We start from the raw sequence: 18,732 nt of genomic DNA on the forward strand, positions 1-18,732 counted from the left end.
ATGCTTCAAAGAAGTTAGAATTCATTTTGGTAGCAGTTCCTCAGATAGAAGGTTATTATCACACTGTCAAGCCAAAAAGAAGCGTTCAGGAGAAGCACGGATCTCTTGATTAATCTATCTTTCAGTATGTGACAGATAAACTGAGGAAAATTTAGAGCTACAAACATCAGAGGTTTACTACTGCAAATCAGGTATTTATATAAGTACAGTAATATATCTGTATAGTCATATGATATTGTAAAAGATTTAAAAAGTACTAAAAGTTAGTTTCTTAATATTACACAAGTGCAAGTTTAAACTATGCAACTTAATACTGCATTTAATTGTAAAAATAAGCATATTTAAGCTATCAGAATCTAAAATAATTGTATATAAAAATGAACACTTAAATTTAGGTCCTAAAATAAATCACATAAGCATCAACTTGATCCTAAATGAGGACAGAATGAGCCTGAAATGTTGCACAGAAAATCAGATGGGGGAGAAGCTCAATACGTCTGTCTAATAAGTAAAGAACAAACTAAAAACAACTCAATTGTTAATATGCTAGTATTTTAATACAGATATAAAAAGAAATTTAAAAAATTATTACTTACCTTAGAGATCTGAAAGAATGTGGACTTCTGAATAAACTACAATCAATTTCTTCCCAAGAGAGAATTGTCTAACTTTTCCACTACTTTCAAATCTGGAGTGGAAGATATTTTAGGCCTGGCCAAATATCACTGGAAGAAAATTCGTTCACATGTTTGGCTGTGTTTTGCATTCCATCCTGTTGCTTTGGCATACAGACGCAGCTAATTATAATCTGTGACATAAGCGGCCAATTCTACTGCTAAAATGGTTGTGTACTGACTCCAGAAATGAACTGCCCCACTGTAAGACATAACAAATCCATAATTCATACTAAAATGGCCCAACCTGTCACATAACAGCAACTGCTTTATTAAAATCTGAGAATATGCAGCAATTCATAGAATCTGCATGTAAAAACTATTAACATAGTTAGCTGCTAAAAGCACACAATGCAAAATTAGAAACAAAAAAGACTTCTGCTTTCTTTTCTGAATCCATATCTAACATACAACTGAATTTTAATAATCTTTTTTTCTGAAAACTTTCAATTTTAATGCTAACATTATTCTAACAGTCTATACTGTCTGGTATATAAAGTCTCTTTAAAAAAAGGAAATACATATAATATACCTATAATAGCAGAAATTACTTTTATACTATAACTACACTAACAATTACCAGCCTTCCCAAAACATTAAGCCATTCTTGGTATTTAAGAAAGATGCATATAAATACCAAGTGCTATAAAAAAAATTACATATTTTAAGATGATATTATAGAAATGATGAGACATCTTTTTTCAGTGCCATTTAAGTCTGAGTTCTCAAATGCAGAAACAAGAATTCCAGACCAGCACTGCTTACATTGGACTGACTATACAATGACCAACAGACTTTCTTTTCAACCTATGATATTTTAGAACCTGTGCTGGTAGCTGTCTGCAATTTAAAAAGCATTAAAACATACATTTGTAAGATTTACAGAATAAAAGTTTTGCGCAATGTGAAGCACTGCAATCATCATCCATATGTTTGGACAATTTCATTTCTCAAAGCACAATGTTTCCTTTCTTCTAGCCATGTACTCACACTGTTATCATGCTTTAGAAGATGAAGCTCTTGTCAGACATATAACAGCCTCAGATCATAAATTTAGTACTGACACAAATCCAACTGATCACAGGCTTACAAGATACTTTTTTCCCTTCATGAATTGTGGCCATTAATCCTTTATCAGACTCTGTTTACATATACAAATGGAGAAGGCCTTTTCTATACAAATGAGCTAATTCACTGGTACCTTACAAAAATGACAAATATTTATCAATATCTTTAAAACAACTTTTATATTTAATCTCATGCATTTATGAAAGATAAACTGGGATGAAAGCTTTTGTATATTGTGTTAATACCAAAGCTTTTCTTTAATTGGAATTCCCTGTAAATATTAGAGGGATAAACCTATAAATGCCAGATAGTTTTGAAGGGTTTGTTATTTAGTCATTATTTAGGTGACAGGCTATTCATGTCCAGGGATTTCCTGAAAACTTTTTTGTCCATTCTTGGAGAAAAGCAGAGGATCAGATAAAACTGGACAGAAGGCCCCCAAAAAGCAACATTTTAACTGCATTTTAATATGTTTCCTTTTGGCATATTAGTAATTATTTGATTTCTCGATTTATAAAAAAGATTGACTAACATAGTGCCCAGCTATAGAGGAGTTTATATTATTACATTATATTACATTATATTACATTATAGCATAGCATAGCATAGCATTGGGCTGTGATTAATGGGATGAAATTTAACAAGTCCAAATGCCAGATCCTGAATCTAGGACAGAGTAATGCCAGGCACAAGTATAAATTGAGAGAGGAGTGGAGGGGAGCAGCCCTGCAGAGAGGGATCTGGGGGCTCTGGTCGACAGCAGGCTCAACAGGAGTCAGAAGAGTGCATCAAACGTGGTATAACCAGCTGGTCAAAAGAGGTGATTATCCCACAGAATCACAGAATCACAGAATCACAGAATGGTTAAGGGTTGGAAGGGACCTCTGGAGATCATCTAGTCCAACCCCCTGCCAAAGCAGGTTCACCTAGAGCATGTTGCACAGGGTTGCTTTCAGGTGGGTTTTGAATATCTCCAGAGAAGGAGACTCCACAACCTCCCTGGGCAGCCTGTTCCAGTGCTCTGCCACCCTCAAAGTAAAGAAATTCCTCCTCATATTCAGATGGAACTTCCCATGTTTCAGCTTGTGCCCACTGCCCCTTGTCCTGTCACTGGGCACCACTGAGAAGAGTCTGGTCCCCTCCTCTTGACACCCACCCCTAAGGTATTTGTAAGTGTTGATGAGATCCCCTCTCAGTCTTCTCCAAGCTGGACAGACCCAGCTCTCTCAGCCTCTCCTCATAAGAGAGATGCTCCAGTCCTCTGATCATCTTTGTAGCCCTTCACTGGACACTCTCCAGTAATTCCTTATCTTTCTTGAACTGGGGGCCCCAGAACTGCACACAGTACTCCAGATGTGGCCTCACCAGGGCCGTGTAGAGGGGCAGGATAACCTCCCTTAACCTGCTGGCCACACTCTTCCTAATGCACCCCAGGATACCGTTGGCCTTCCTGGCCACAAGGGCATATTGCTGGCTCATGGTGAACTTGTTGTCCACCAGAACACCCAGGTCCTTCTCTGCAGAGCTGCTCTCTAGTAGATCAGCCCCCAACCTGTACCAGTGCACAGGGTTATTCCTCCCAAGGGCAGGACTCTACACTTGCCTTTGTTGAACTTCATGAGGTTCCTCTCCGCCCAGCTCTCCAGCCTGTCCAGGTCTCGCTGAATGGCAGCACAGCCTTCTGGTGTATCAGCCACCCCTCCCAGTTTTGTGTCATCAGCAAATTTGCTGAGTGTACACTCTGTTCCTTCATCCAGGTCATTGATGAATAAGTTAAACAGGACCGGGCCCAGTCCTGACCCCTGGGGAACACCACTAGCCACAGGCATCCAACTAGACTCAGCACCACTGATCACAACCCCCTGGGCTCTGTCGTTCAGCCAGTTCTCGATCCACCTCACTGTGCACTCATCTAAGCCACACTTCTTGAGCTTTCCTATGAGGATGTTATGGGAGACAGTGTCAAAAGCCTTGCTGAAGTCAAGGTAGATAACATCCACTGCTCTCCCCTCATCAACCCAGCCAGTCATATTGTCATAGAAGGCTATCAGATTGGTCAAGCATGATTTCCCCTTGGTGAATCCATGTTGACTACTTCTGATGACCTTCTCCACATGCTTAGAGATGGCATCCAGAATGAGCTGCTCCATCACCTTTCCAGGGATGGAGGAGAGGCTGAGCGGCCTGTAGTTGCCTGGGTCCTCCTTCTTACCCTTTTTAAAGACTGGAGTGACATTGGCCTTCCTCCAGTCCTCAGGAACCTCTCTTGTTCTCCATGACCTTTCAAAGATGATAGAGAGTGGCTGGGCAATAACATCTGCCACTGTATTCAGCGTTGGTGTGGCCTCACCTTGAGTACTGTGTGCAGTTCTGGGCCCCACAATTTAAGAAGGATGTGAAGGTACTTGAATGTGTCCAGAGGAGGGCAACAAAGCTGGTGGAAGGGCTGGAAGGCATGTCCTGTGAGGAGCGGCTAAGGACTTTGGGCTTGTCTAGTTTGGAGAAAAGGAGACTGAGGGGCAACCTCATTGCTCTCTACAGCTTCCTGAGGAGGGGAAGTGGAGAGGGAGGTGCTGAGCTCTTCTCCCTGGTATTCAGTGATAGGACTCATGGGAATAGTTCAAAGCTGTGTCAGGGAAGGTTCAGAATGGACATTAGGAAGCATTTCTTTATTGAGAGGGTGGTCAAACACTGGTACAGGCTTCCTAGAGAGGTGGTTGATGCCCCACGCCTGCCAGTGTTTAAGAAGCATTTGGACAATGCCCCTTAACAACATGCTTCAACTTTTGGTCAGCCCTGAAGTGGTCAGGCAGTTGGACTAGCCGATCGTTGCAGGTCCCTTCCAAGTGAAATATTCTATTCTATTCTATTCTATTCTATTCTATTCTATTCTATTCTAATCACCCAGTAGCTCTCTTTACGGACAGAACTTCTGTGTTCTGTTCCACATATGACTACTCTTCTTGGTCTAGATTCATGATGTCTCTTGTCTGCTCTTCTACGTATCTAGTATCTGCAAAGTAGAAATTCTCAAAATGAAAAGGACAAATAAATACCTCAGTATCTCCTGAAGTTCTCATGAAGTAGGACTGAAGCAAGAGCAACTGTCAGTGAGTTCTGTATCATCTGAAGGCAGCAGTCTTCCTATTTAAATGTAAAGAATGGAAAAAGAAAGGAAAAATTTTTGTAAGTATGGGGAAAGAACACGATATACTGAATTGCCCTCCTGACTACTTTAACTGACAACATCTTACAAGTGACGGACAAAAATGCACTGAGATTAAAACTGTGGAACACAAATGAAACACTGGATACCCAACGTCTGTTTGGACTGCAAATATTAATGACAGCACAGTCTACAGTAAATGAGAAATAAACATTAGTCCAAAATGTATGTGAAAAATAATAAAGACTTCTGTTGCAATGTTAAAATTCCATCTAGCATTAGAACGCATTAGTATAATAAATAACGACTTCAAATATGGGGTTTCATGCATTTGTAGAAAAACTAAGTCTTTGTCTCAGTCAAGTAATTATCTTCACAGTTCAAGAATGCTGATGTCCCATTCCTCACCAAAAACTGCCAACCTCCTTTTAATTTGGATTTTGAAAGTCAATGACTGACAACTTAGTCCTGGAAAAGTAACTAAGCAAACATATTTATCTTCCACATTGAGTACGAGTCCACTCATACCAGCACTTGACTAACTAGAAGTACTTGCAAACTACGCCTTGAAAAAATAAAGGAAAAAGATACGTAAATTGTGGTTTGAATATTCTGCCATTAAAAGATGTCACTTTTTTTAGAGAAAAAAATTAGAATTTTGAAAAAATTCTGTATATATCTACAATATTTCAAGAATATCTCCTTATCTCTCAAAGTACAAGACAACGCAATGCTGCAGAAGACAATGACTATCATGTATCAGTTCAACTAATTCATCTAACTAAAACATAGAAGCCACTTAGTCCTATCTGTATCAACTTCTCTAACTTATTCAGATAATTTTCACTGTATAATTTTTACTGTAGTCAGGAAATAGATTCTTAGATCATCTGTGCAGTCAAAAGAGTATCTGGCTAGTACTGGAATTATGCTCTTACTTCATTTGCAGTATCTTTTTCTTTGTGGCCTAAAATTAGTCAGTATCAGTCACACTCCCTCCTCAGAAAAAAACAAGACACCTCAAGCCTCTTGTATCATCAAAATTGCAATGCAAGAGATAGATAACTAATAATGAAGTTAACAAAAAATAGAAGTCCTCTATTGCTGAAAACTTTAATTATGTGGCAAACAGTAAATATAGCTAAAATTAGGATGAAACAGAAGTTTTGCCATATGAAATATTAAAAGATACCTTGATAAAGGTTCAGAAAGGTCAAATAGTACAGCAAAAGCAATTTATGTTAATGATAAAATGACACATACTTTGGAAAAAAAAGTAAAATTCATGTGCAAATATATACCTATTAGAATTACCAAATGCAAAAAAAAAATCACATGCAAATATTTATCTACCTAGAGTCACTGAAGGCAAAAAACAAAATCAAGCAAATTCTTAAGCAATTGAAGTGGGAGGTAATTGTATTAATGGTCAGAAAATATAAAAATAATCAGTTACTAGACATCTCTGGACTTCCAAGAACTGGGGGCAAATGTCCAAGTCTTCTCAACTGCTGTTAGAGGCTCTAATATAATATGAAAGAAGAACTGTTGGAAACAATTTTTTCTAGTGTTTCTCTTCAAAGCATTTCGAGTTGGCTATGTTTGAAGTGCTTTTTAAATTTGTAAGGGATATGACAGCAGGCAGTTTATTGATAGATTGAGACATTGCCCCTTCCTAAGAATAGGGCTATGGTGACTATCTAGAACAGGATGTAATCTTCTAAACCTGAGCAAAACAGTGAGCCAAAGGAGGATTTAATCTTTCACACATAAATAGAAAGAAACATTTGAAAGTTACTGTTGTGCTTATTAAAGCTATAAAAATGTATTTGCTTTAAATACTTACTTAAACAAGGTGGAAAATAGTCCAATAGGAACCTTTTGGAATATAAACACAGGACTCACAAATAGACAAGGCTTTAAGGGAGATCTACCTAGACCATTTCAATACATGGTATATATAAGCTTCAAAACTCAGAATATTTATGTTTTATTAGAGCATGAATAAGCATAAACTGAACCAGAAAAATCTGAAAGTGACTATGCAAGACAAGATAAAAATAAAAGGACTTATAATAAGTATACAATTGCCCAGCTTGTCAGTGCACAGCAGGTCCTTGTGTCTGGTTTCTAGGAATTTTTTCCATCTGTGAGCACGAACAGCTGGCTGTGGGTCTATTGCCTGATGATCCTAGTAGTACTTCAATCTCTGCTTCAGCTGTTATTTCCCATTTCCTTGCTGCCTCTTCTTTATCCCTTTTTTTTTTGCCACATTCTGTCACTCAGACTCTCCTCCCTGGTACGTTCAGTGGCTCCAGGACAGGAATCTTCTTCACCTCCCATTCATCTGCTCTACTCTCTTTTCAAATTAACATAAGCACAAAATTAATTTATATAAAAGAGATTCAAACTGTCATAGAGGGCTAGTTGGGGTTGGTTTTGGGGGGCGTGTTAAATGGTATCTTCTGCTCGGATTGCATCTTCACACAATTTGATTAAAAACTACTTAATTTCTGTGGGTTTAATTCTGTATGATCCTTTAAAGAGGTTAAGTAGTGAGGTAGCAAGTGAAAAGCTGCATGTGTACTTTGTGCTCACTGACGTACTCTGTGCGAAGATGAGCCTGACGGCTGAACTGGCATAGATGTAAGATGGGACAAATTGCTTTTCTAAGAGCAAACAAGCAAGCTCAGGTTTGTAGACCCTTTCAAAGAACCAAGCTGAGGAGGGAAAGACTAATTTGGAGTCTGCGGCTTGTGTGCAGATTGGAAGACACAATGGAGAGACCTTGCTATAGTAGTACCTTAAAGGCAGAAGATGTTGCTTAAGTTAATACTGGGGAGAAAAAAAACACCAAACATTAAATGTCCAAGCAGATTTGGAATTATTTTGTCCTATTGCATGGTTGGTACAATTCAAGCATTCTCCTAAGTATGAAATTCAACTACTGTTGGCTTGAGGAAGTTAATTGTTAGCTTTTCTCAGGAAGAAAACCAGAAATGTGTACTTTGGTTTATATGAAACTCTACAATATTCTGGACAGGAGAGTGGAATAAAGCACTTTTTAATGGGTTCATTATTTTGTGCATTGGGATTTTTATTTTAGGATATGATTCACTGCACACCTACTCACTGCTCCATCTGCAAGCACTCTGTAACAGGCAGAATAGTATATTTACAGTTGTATTCTGTACAGTATGTCAAATCACTTCTACAACACATGTCAACAACACTGACAATCAATAGAGAACCGTGTTTCATGTTCTTTGGTCATAACATTTCCTTTTACATCACTTGTCCTTTACTAAAAACAAAAGCAAAAACCCCAAACCCACTAAAAGTCCAAAGCAGGATAATCTAGTCTTCTGCCTTGGGATATCTGAACTCTGAAGAATTCAAGTGAAACACATGGCTGTCACCCAGTATAGGAGGCTGTATAAAACAGAAAACGGAATAACTGTCCCTCCATGATAGAACAGGTTTAATAGGTTTTGGAAGCTTTGCACCTGTATCCATATTCTCATATTGCATAAAGGGTTGTACAGATATAAACCCTAAAGAATATGATGAGTTTACCACTCTCTTTTGCCTTCTTCCTATTTCTTTTCTCTTCTTTCTTGTTTTCTTCCCTAGTCACAGATATATCAGAAGCATAGCTGATCGAGAGGTATAAAAGCCTCTCCATTTTCTTTTATAATTAAATGTTATTTTTCAGTAACATAATATATATTTAATTCTGACATAATAAAGCAGGTGTATCTAATCTGCATTTGAAATAAAAGCATATAAAAGCATCTAAAACTCTGTTTAAATCCTGTGATTCAGTGTCTACTTCATTAGTTATAATAGTTTTTTCATTCAGTACCAGCATGCATCTTCACAGAAAGAAAGGAAGCATGAAAGCAAAAAAAAAAAAAGAGTTAAGGCACACAAGAAAAATGTTTCCTGTTCCAAAAAATTTAGAAGAGAAGTGGAAATATGAAAATTACAGTGTTCTGGCCAGGACACTATAACAGGAACAACGGTCCCAGAGCTCATTCCCTGACAGACTCAATGCCCAGAAAGTTTTAGTGGATTGCAATGTTATACTTGGAGGAACTGACTATTAATTATTTCCATAGGAGGAACCTGCATTAGTTTAATTTTCTTAAAACTGCAGTCATCAGTAACCGTGATAAAAAGATGGAACACTAGTTAAATATTTAAGAGAAAAGATATAGTGTTAATATAGTGCTTCTTCCCTGTTAAACAACTGGAAAAAGTTATTGCAGGATGGTCATACTACAGACCAGAACGTATGCTCAGAGAGAATGAGTAAGACTGGCTGTTTAGCTAGCATAAATTAAATGAATACAATCTTAATAATTTGTTATAAGTCCTAAAGAGAACTTCCTTAATTTCTTCTGTTGCACAGGTTCAGCTCTCAGAAGTACTTCAAAAAATGAACTAAAATTTAAAAGCTAACAGAAGAAAACAGAAGAAAATAAATAAAATTGAAGGAGGAGTTAACCCAAAGGTGTGTTTTAGCTAATATGTAAAATGTGGTCATTTACCTAACTAAACCTTGCTCCAAGAGAAATGAGGATGTTAGTATAAATCAATGAGTGAGCAAAACAAGCATATACAGAATCTATATCCTAGATTTTATTTAGCAATAATCTAGACAAACAGAAGTTATAAATATTTTCATTTTACATGACTGCTTGTGTTCACCTGTTCTGATGAATATTCAGCATAAAAGACAAACAGGAATAATGAAGGCTTCAGTTGTAAAGGAAAGTTATATATCATGAGTTCACATGATCTGTTTCTAAACAATTTGTCTTTACATTTACACATATAAAACAGAACTTTGAAGTGGATCTGCTTATAACTTTCCCTTACAGTGAGCTCCTCAAAGAAACCAGAAGTTTTTTCATCTCAACTACACTATAATGTATAACTTCTTTTTTTTTTAAATAGAGAACCTGGAAGCAGCCAGGTAAGGCAGAATATAAATAGAAGACAGCTTATAAACAAGTCATTTCCTTCCCATTTCTCTTTGTTCAAAGAGAATCCTTGCTGAAAGAGAATCCTTGCTTTCGGAACTGATGTCTATCCCCTCAGTAATTTTATGAGTTGCAGAAAACTCTGAAATTTCCTCCAGAATCAAGGAGGTTTCCATTTTATCACCTGTGAAATCTGACTTGCAGCTCTGTGGCCTTTGCGGCAATTTCCCCCCTTGACTGTTCCTCTGGAGCTGCAGGCTCCTAGACCCTTGCTGTGTTTCTCTCTGCCTTTTTACTCCTTGGGAAACTTGTGTATTCTGAAATCGTCTTTTCTGGAGTATTTTTCAATGTCCTTAAGCAATGAAAAACTGTCTCTACTTCCATGAGCTCTTACCTGATTCAGTCACTCTTATTAATGGAACACAGCAAGGAAGAAGAACAAAGAGCCCCCAAGTCAGGAAATCTGCCATACCCAGCTATGTTTACATTAGCATCATATGCAGTAGGATGAATTAGCTAATGGACAAAAGGATACACTTTTCTTCAGCAGTTTGCACAGTATAACCAAATTATGTGTTCTCTGAAATCAGACATATTTTCACTGTTAATGAATGAAATAATTTCTTGCAGATAGTGAAGGAAAAGCTTTTATCCAATACTGATTAACTCCGGTGGTTTTTTTGGTAGCCAAGAAAAAGACATGTTTCCAAAGCATTTAATTTTTCCTTTAAAACTATGCTATAAACCAGTGAGTGATTAATGATTTTCCATTTTACAAGTTGCCATTGTAAAATTGTTCTGAAGTAGATTACTCTTAATTTTGCACTCAAAGTCATGCTATACCCTATGACTCACTGAAAGCATGTCAGAGAAAAAACCCTTAGCATTTTAAAATACCAAAAATGGGGGGGAGGGTGAGAAGATAAACAATAAAAAGCATTTTTAGTACTATAAAGTACAGCAGCCTAAAACACACATACAGTAGCTATTATTTTGGACAATAGAAGTGTACATTATTGTGTAGTATTTCCATTTTTCACTCTGGAATTGAGTCTGAGCCTCTCATTTCTAAACCGCTAAGGTCAGTTTAGACCTGTGCCATATATGTACAGAGTCAACCCAACAAAACAGTTCACAGAAAGAATTCCTCACCTTGAAGGCCTGGGCAATCTTTGGTTAACAAAATCATAGAATCATAGAATCATTTTGGTTGGAAAGGACCTTTAAGATCATCAAGTCCAACCATTAACCAGTGGACCAGCACTGCCAAGTCCACCACTAAACCATGTCCCGAAGCACCACGTCTACATGTCTTTTAAATACCTCCAGGGATGGTGACTCCACCGCTCCCCTGGGCAGCCTGTTCCAATTCTCGGTGAAGAAATTTTTCCTGATATCCAATCTAAACCTCCCCTGGCACAACTTGGAGGGGTGTCCTCTCATCCTATCATTTGTTACTTGGGAGAGGAGACCAACACCTGGAGCAATAAGGTCTCCCCTGAGCCTCCTTTTCTCCAGACTAAACAGCCTCAGTTCCCTCAGCCACTACTCACAAGACCTGTGATCTAGACCCTTCACCAGCTTCGTTGCCCTTCTTTGCACTCGCTCCAGCACCTCCATGTCTGTCTTGTAGTGAGGGGCCCAAAACTGAACACATTATTCAAGATGCGGCCTCACCAGTGCCGAGTACAGGGGAATTATCACTGCCCTTGTCCTGCTGGCCACACTATTGCTGATACAAGCCAGGATGCTGTTGGCCGCCTTTGCCACCTGTGCACACTGCTGGCTCATATTCAGCTGGCCATTGATCAACACCCCCAGGTCCTTTTCTGCCAGGCAGCTTTCCAGCCACTCTTCCCCAAGCCTTTAGTGGTGCATGGGGTTGTTGTGCCCCAAGTGCAGGACCTGACACTTGGCCTTGTTGAACCTCATACAGTTGGCCTCGGCCCATCTATCCACCCTGTCGAGATCCATCTGCAGAGCCTTCCTACCCTCCAGCAGATCAACACTCCTGCCCAACTTGGTGTCATCTGTGAACTTACTGAAGGTGCACTCAATCCCCTTGTCCAGATCATTGATAAAGATGTTAAAGAGAACTGGCCCCAACACTGAGCCCTGGGAAACACCGCTTGTGACTGGCCACCAACTGGATTTAACTCCATTCACCACAACTCTTTGGGCCCAGCCATCCAGCCAGTTTTTTACCCAGCGAAGCGTACGCCCATCCAAGCCGTGAGCAGTCAGTTTCTCCAGGAGAATGCTGTGGGAGACTGTGTCAAAGGCTTTACTGAAGTCTAGGTAAAAAATGCAGCTACATTTAAAAATGTAACTTAATTGATGATTTCCTGAGATCACTCCACAGACACTCTGTACTGAACCATATTTAAGAATGTCAGACTGATGTACTTAAACCAGAGTCACTTTTCTGGATCAAGATGATTGTCCTCATCAGTCAGACAATGGAATCTCAGCATTTAGCTGAGATCCTCTGGAGTTTTTACCCCTTCTGATGTTCTAGGAAGACAAAAAGAAAGCCAATGGAAAGGAAGCAGAAAAAGGACAATCAGCTTTTCTCACCCACCACTATAACAAAACAGCAATTTGTGCTCCAGTCTTCTGTGGAAGAAACTCAAACAGCCCTTAAAGAGCAAGAGTGGAAGTGTACAGCAAATCATTTTTAAGAATCTGGTTTGAAGTTCTGAACTTGTATAGAAGTAGAGCCTTAGCACCAAAGGTTAAGTCATAGCCCTTGATCCATCAGGTCTTTTTTTGAGCTACCATTTACTACAAAGACCGTAAAAATAACAATTATTAATGTTAATAATATACCTCAACAGTCTGTTGGTTCTACTGAGATTTTAGCTTTGCCAAAATGCAAGCAGAAGAATTAGGCACATGAGAAGTGTAATTGGGAACTTGCCATCTGGCAAAAGCAAGTAAATTGTAAGTGTAGCATTTTAATATAGAAGAAGCTATAATCAACAAGGGAATAGACCATAAGCTATTTCTTGTTTGATTGAAATGCATAAATTAGGTATGGGAATAGTGTAATTATCCAGTATTTTGAAGGGTTATCCACAAGGCCAAGCTGTGGGCAACCGCAACAAGCCGAATAACCATAGTAAAACTGTTGAATTAAAATTGGCAGATATAAATTGATAATAATGGCAGCCTTTAAGAATCTGACACTCTACCTTATTAAAGAAAGTTAGAATATACTTGGAACATACATAGCTGAATTAGTTTAAACAAGAAATAAAAGCATGCCCAACATTCTTTCTGGAATGCTGTCCGGAGCAATGTTTATTGTAACTGGGCATCTCATTCTGACAAGCTGTTTTTGAAAAAAATAGAGCTCAGCTGCTCTCATTGTGCAAAACAGGAGGCAATTGGTTGGATTTTAGTAATAAATATCATCAACAAATGCCGAAGTTTCTCCTTTAGCGAATGTGTGATTCCTAATAGTTTCAGAATTACTGGTCAAAGTAACTGAAGTTATGGTTAAAGTCCTTTTTCCCTGTTATTTAGTCAAAACATTTTACTTTACATCTTTACTCCTCACACTTAGTTGGCTTTGCATCAGCTAAAATGAGAACAGCTGCATCCTACTTCATATGATCATCTCATTTACTGCCTGGGTAACTATCCTACCTAGGCAGGCTGCTTCATTCTTAGCTGTGCAGTCAAATACCCAGTCCATCAGCTGTTAGCAGCAGCTGCAGTACCAAACATAAAGCCAAGTCACAGACCAGCCCCTCCAGCAGGAAACAACTTCCAGAAATTCACTGATCATTTCCTAAGATAAAAGTGTCTGACAGCCTCTGACCTACTGTGTTATGTTTTCTTAATCCCTCAGAGCAGATAAGCACCAAAATCAGTGTAACAGTGTGTTGTCCTGGTCAGCTACTGTACAAAACAGAATGGACCCTTTTATTCACAGTATAATTACCTGCATACCCAGTTTAACCATGACATACAGCTATATGTACTGTTTGTAGCATTTTCTAAGGAAGCATCCTTGATGTTTCCTGAACTATTGATAGGAAGAAGCCTTAAAGGATGACCAGTAACATATGAGTACTCAGTGCCAAGCCTTTCAGATTTTCAGAATCTGGACATATCTTTGGGGCTCTTTTTCTTTAAGTGTGGTTGTTAGACTTTATAATTAACTGATTTTACCTGCCCCATAGGATCCTTAAAATTTTATTCTGAGCTTGGCAAAAAACATCAACACCAGACCACTTAATTTTTATATTCTCAAACAAGCTGAAACGGTTGAGGGCCCCAAGAACAAGGAGGATGTTGTAAATACCTTAGACATTCGACTAACCTAGTTATATAAATAAACAAAGGGGAGCCTTTTTTTTTAATTTAGGTGGGCATATCTCACTTCAGACAACTGGGCCTTGAAAAGATAGTTTCTAATTAGGATGGCTGTATGATGGTTTTATAAGACAACAGGCGTGACAGTGATACATGGGAAAGGTTTATGTCGTAGGGGCAAAAGGGTTCTGGGACAGGAATTAGCAGGGCTCATTCGGAGAGCTTTAAACTAGATTCGAAGGGGGATGGGGTAGTAGCTGGGCTTGCACCACTGGGGCAACGCTCTAGTGTTGGGGTAGACCAGGAGGCCTCCCATCCCCCTGGGGTGAATTCAGGGGGTGAATCTGGGATGAAACCGGTGTGCCCAGCTCGCTCCCTGAAATGCCTGTACACCAATGCACGCAGCATGGGGAATAAGCAGGAGGAGTTAGAAATCCGTGTTCGGTCGGGGGGGCTATGATCTAGTGGCAATTACAGAGACTTGGTGGGACGCCTCACATGACTGGAATGTGGTCATGGATGGCTATGTCCTGTTCAGGAAAGACAGGCCGCTAAGGAGAGGTGGTGGAGTTGCTCTTTATGTGAGTGAGCAGCTAGAATGTATTGAGTTCTGTCCAGGGGCGGATCAGGAGCGAGTTGAGAGTTTGTGGATGCGAATTAAGGGGCAGGCTGGCAGGGGTGATACTGTTGTGGGTGTCTATTACAGGCCACCAGATCAGGATGAGGACGGTGATGAGGCCTTCTACAGGCAGCTGAGAGCAGTCTCGCAATTACAGGGTCTGGTTGTTGAGGGGGATTTCAACTACCCTGATATTTGCTGGGAGGCCTACTCAGCCAGCCATCCCCAGTCCAGGAGGTTCCTCCAGTGCGTTGATGATAACTTTCTGATGCAAATGGTGGATGAGCCAACTAGGAGAGGAGCGCTGCTGGATCTTATCCTCACTAACAAGGAGGGTCTGGTTGAAGAGGTGAAGGTTGAGGGCAGCCTTGGTTGTAGTGACCATGAGATGGTAGAGTTCAGGATCTCATGTGGCAGGAACAGAATAGCTAGCAGAATCACAACCCTGAACTTCAGGAGGGCCAACTTTGGCCTTTTCAAGCAATTGCTAGGGGAAATCCCATGGGACAGGGTACTAGAAGGTAAGGGGGCCCAAGATAGTTGGTTAGCATTCAAGGACTGCTTCTTCCGAGCTCAAGATCAGAGCATCCCAACAGGTAGGAAGTCAAGAAGGGTACCAGGAGACCTGCATGGTTGAACAGGGAACTGCTGGGCAAACTCAAGTGGAAGAAGAGGGTGTACAGATCATGGAAGGAGGGGCTGGCCACTTGGGAGGAATATAAGTCTGTTGTCAGAGGATGTAGGGAGGCAACTAGGAAAGCTAAGGCCTCCTTGGAATTCAACCTTGCAAGAGAGGTCAAGGACAACAGAAAGGGCTTCTTCAAATACATTGCAGGTAAAGCCAACACTAGAGGCAATGTAGGCCCACTGATGAATGAGGTGGGGGTCCTGGAGACAGAGGATAAAAAGAAGGCGGAGTTACTGAATGCCTTCTTTGCCTCTGTCTATACTGTTGGAGGCTGTCCTGAGGAGCCCCGGACCCCTGCGGCCCCAGAAGAAGTCAGGATAGAGGAGGAATCTGTCTTGGTTGATGAGGGCTGTGTCAGGGACCAATTAAGCAACCTGGACGTCCATAAATCCATGGGCCCTGATGGGATGCACCCGCGGGTGCTGAGGGAGCTGGCGGAAGTCATTGCTAGACCACTCTCCATCATCTTTGCTAAGTCGTGGGCAACAGGAGAGGTGCCTGAGGACTGGAGGAAAGCAAATGTCACTCCAGTCTTCAAAAAGGGCAAGAAGGAGGACCCGGGTAACTATAGACCGGTCAGCCTCACCTCCATCCCCGGAAAGGTGATGGAACAACTTGTTCTTGGTGCTGTCTCTAGGCACATCAAGGACAGGGGGATCATTAGGGGCACTCAACATGGCTTCACCAAGGGGAAGTCTTGCTCAACCAACTTGATAGCCTTTTATGAGGATGTTACCCGGTGGATAGATGATGGTAAAGCTGTGGATGTGGTCTATCTCGATTTCAGTAAAGCGTTTGACATGGTCTCCCACAGCATCCTCGCAGCTAAACTGGGGAAGTGTGGTCTGGATGATCGGGTAGTGAGGTGGATTGTGAACTGGCTGAAGGAAAGAAGCCAGAGAGTGGTGGTCAGCGGGACAGAGTCCAGTTGGAGGTCTGTGTCTAGCGGAGTTCCGCAAGGGTCGGTACTGGGACCAGTTCTATTCAATATATTTATTAATGACTTGGATGAGGGATTAGAGTGCACTGTCAGCAAGTTCGCTGATGACACAAAACTGGGAGGAGTGGCTGACACAACGGAAGGCTGCACAGCCTTTCAGAGGGACCTGGACAGGCTGGAGAGTTGGGCGGGGAGAAATTTAATGAAATATAACAAGGGCAAGTGTAGAGTCCTGCATCTGGGCAAGAACAACCCCAGGTACCAGTACAAGTTGGGGGCAGACCTGTTGGAGACCAGCGTAGGGGAAAGGGACCTGGGGGTCCTAGTGGACAACAGGATGACCATGAGCCAGCAGTGTGCCCTTGTGGCCAAGAAGGCCAATGGCATCCTGGGCTGTATTAGAAGGGGTGTGGTCAGCAGGTCGAGAGAGGTTCTCCTCCCCCTCTACTCTGCCCTGGTGAGGCCGCATCTGGAGTATTGTGTCCAGTTCTGGGCCCCTCAGTTCAAGAAGGACAGGGAACTGCTAGAGAGAGTCCAGCGCAGAGCCACGAAGATGATTAAGGGAGTGGAGCATCTCCCTTATGAGGAGAGGCTGAGGGAGCTGGGTCTCTTTAGCTTAGAGAAGAGGAGACTGAGGGGTGACCTCATTAATGTTTATAAATATGGAAAGGGCAAGTGTCAAGAGGATGGAGCCAGGCTCTTCTCAGTGACATCCCTTGACAGGACAAGGGGCAATGGGTGCAAGCTGGAACACAGGAGGTTCCACTTAAATTTGAGGAAAAACTTCTTTACGGTGAGGGTGACCGAACACTGGAACAGGCTTCCCAGAGAGGTTGTGGAGTCTCCTTCTCTGGAGACATTCAAAACCCACCTGGACGCGTTCCTGTGTGATATGGTCTAGGTAATCCTGCTCCGGCAGGGGGATTGGACTAGATGATCTTTCGAGGTCCCTTCCAATCCCTAACATTCTGTGATTCTGTGATTTCACTTCAGACAACTTGGCCTTGGGAAAACAGAGGCACAGAAACCTAAAGATAAGGGAGTTGCAACAGCTGCCTTGAAGGACACAGCCTACGTGACCTACGTGATCACTGGACTGAGTTTGCGCAGAAGCAGGGGTCAGTTAGCGAACACAGTGAGGAAGACTATAAGCCTTCATCTGAAGACCCCTGACGACCACCACAGAAAATGACTGTGCATGCGGAACGGACATTTACATATATTAATGAGTTCCGGGAAATCTCATGACTATGCAAATGAGTCATTGGGAATCTTATGACTATGTATAACTTTATGGTATATAATCTCTGAAAATCCGCAAAATTGGCGGAGCACTCATGGTGGATAATCCCCAGTGCTGCCCAGCGCTGCAATAAAGAATGTCTGCTTAATAACACACTTTGGTGTTATTGAGTTTTCTTTCGGACTCCTTACCCAGCTGCACCTAGCTTCCCACTTCGGTGAGGAAAGTTAGAAAGCAAGGGGGTTTGGAGATCTCCGATTTTTGTATCAGTTTTGGCGAGCCAGCCAGGAGACTCTCTGTCCGGCTGCAGGACCCCTGGGTCGGAGACTCCCTTGGCCAGCCCCGGAGACTTCTCTGGAGGGACTCTCTGATTCAGCCGATCCGTGCAGGGACAGACAAGGACCACTGGTAAGAAAAGGCATTCTTTCTGTGTGTCACGGTTTAAAGCTGGGCTGGCTATTAACCAGGTGGCAGATGCTCTCTGTTAACCCTCTCCCCCCCCCACTAAGGGAAAGGGGAAGGGAAAAGGGAGAGAGACTTATGGGTTGGAAAGTTAAAAAAGTTTTAATAAACTATAATAATGAAAAAGAGTATAATAACAATAATAATAGAAATAATCAAATATATACAAATATATACAAAACCAAGAGTGAGAGCTTGGAAATCCTCCTCGGGCAGAGTTGCTCCCCCCAGTGCAGGCAGAGGGGAAAAGGCAGTACCTCCCCCCAGCACAGACAGAGGGGGAAAAGGCAGTAGCTCCACCCAGCACGGGCAGAGGGCAAAATGCAATAGCTCACCCTGCCATCACACCTGCAGGCTTTTAACTGGAAAATTGGCAAAGCTGGTACCAATCAGTGGGAGACAGGAGGGCCCCTCCCTCCTGGGCCCCACCTCCAGGAGGCAGTGGGTTAGTGATAAACAGGAAAGTGAGAATGACGTGTATGGGATGGAATATCTTGTTGGTCAATTCTGGGCCACCTGCCCTGTCTGCTCCTCCCTGCAGGTGCGACCCCCTTCGGCTCT

General features: G+C 41.4%; 1 protein-coding gene across 6 annotated transcripts in view; it reads right to left on the minus strand.

The window, feature by feature from the left end:
* Positions 1–18,732, minus strand: part of SGCG (sarcoglycan gamma) — a 180,088-nt gene that overhangs the window by 125,319 nt on the left and 36,037 nt on the right. For 3 of the 6 annotated variants that reach the window (XM_068425434.1, XM_068425439.1, XM_068425433.1), the window contains exon 2: positions 4,799–4,886. In XM_068425434.1, the coding sequence (XP_068281535.1) occupies positions 4,799–4,822 (24 nt within the window). In that variant the 5' untranslated portion in view covers positions 4,823–4,886. Of the gene's footprint in view, positions 1–596; positions 703–4,798; positions 4,887–18,732 lie in introns of those variants that run through there. The other 3 variants (XM_068425436.1, XM_068425435.1, XM_068425437.1) reach the window with 1 other exon arrangement.

This window comes from Nyctibius grandis, chromosome 2 (assembly GCF_013368605.1).
Source record: "Nyctibius grandis isolate bNycGra1 chromosome 2, bNycGra1.pri, whole genome shotgun sequence".
In the NCBI taxonomy this organism is placed as follows: domain Eukaryota; kingdom Metazoa; phylum Chordata; class Aves; order Nyctibiiformes; family Nyctibiidae; genus Nyctibius; species Nyctibius grandis.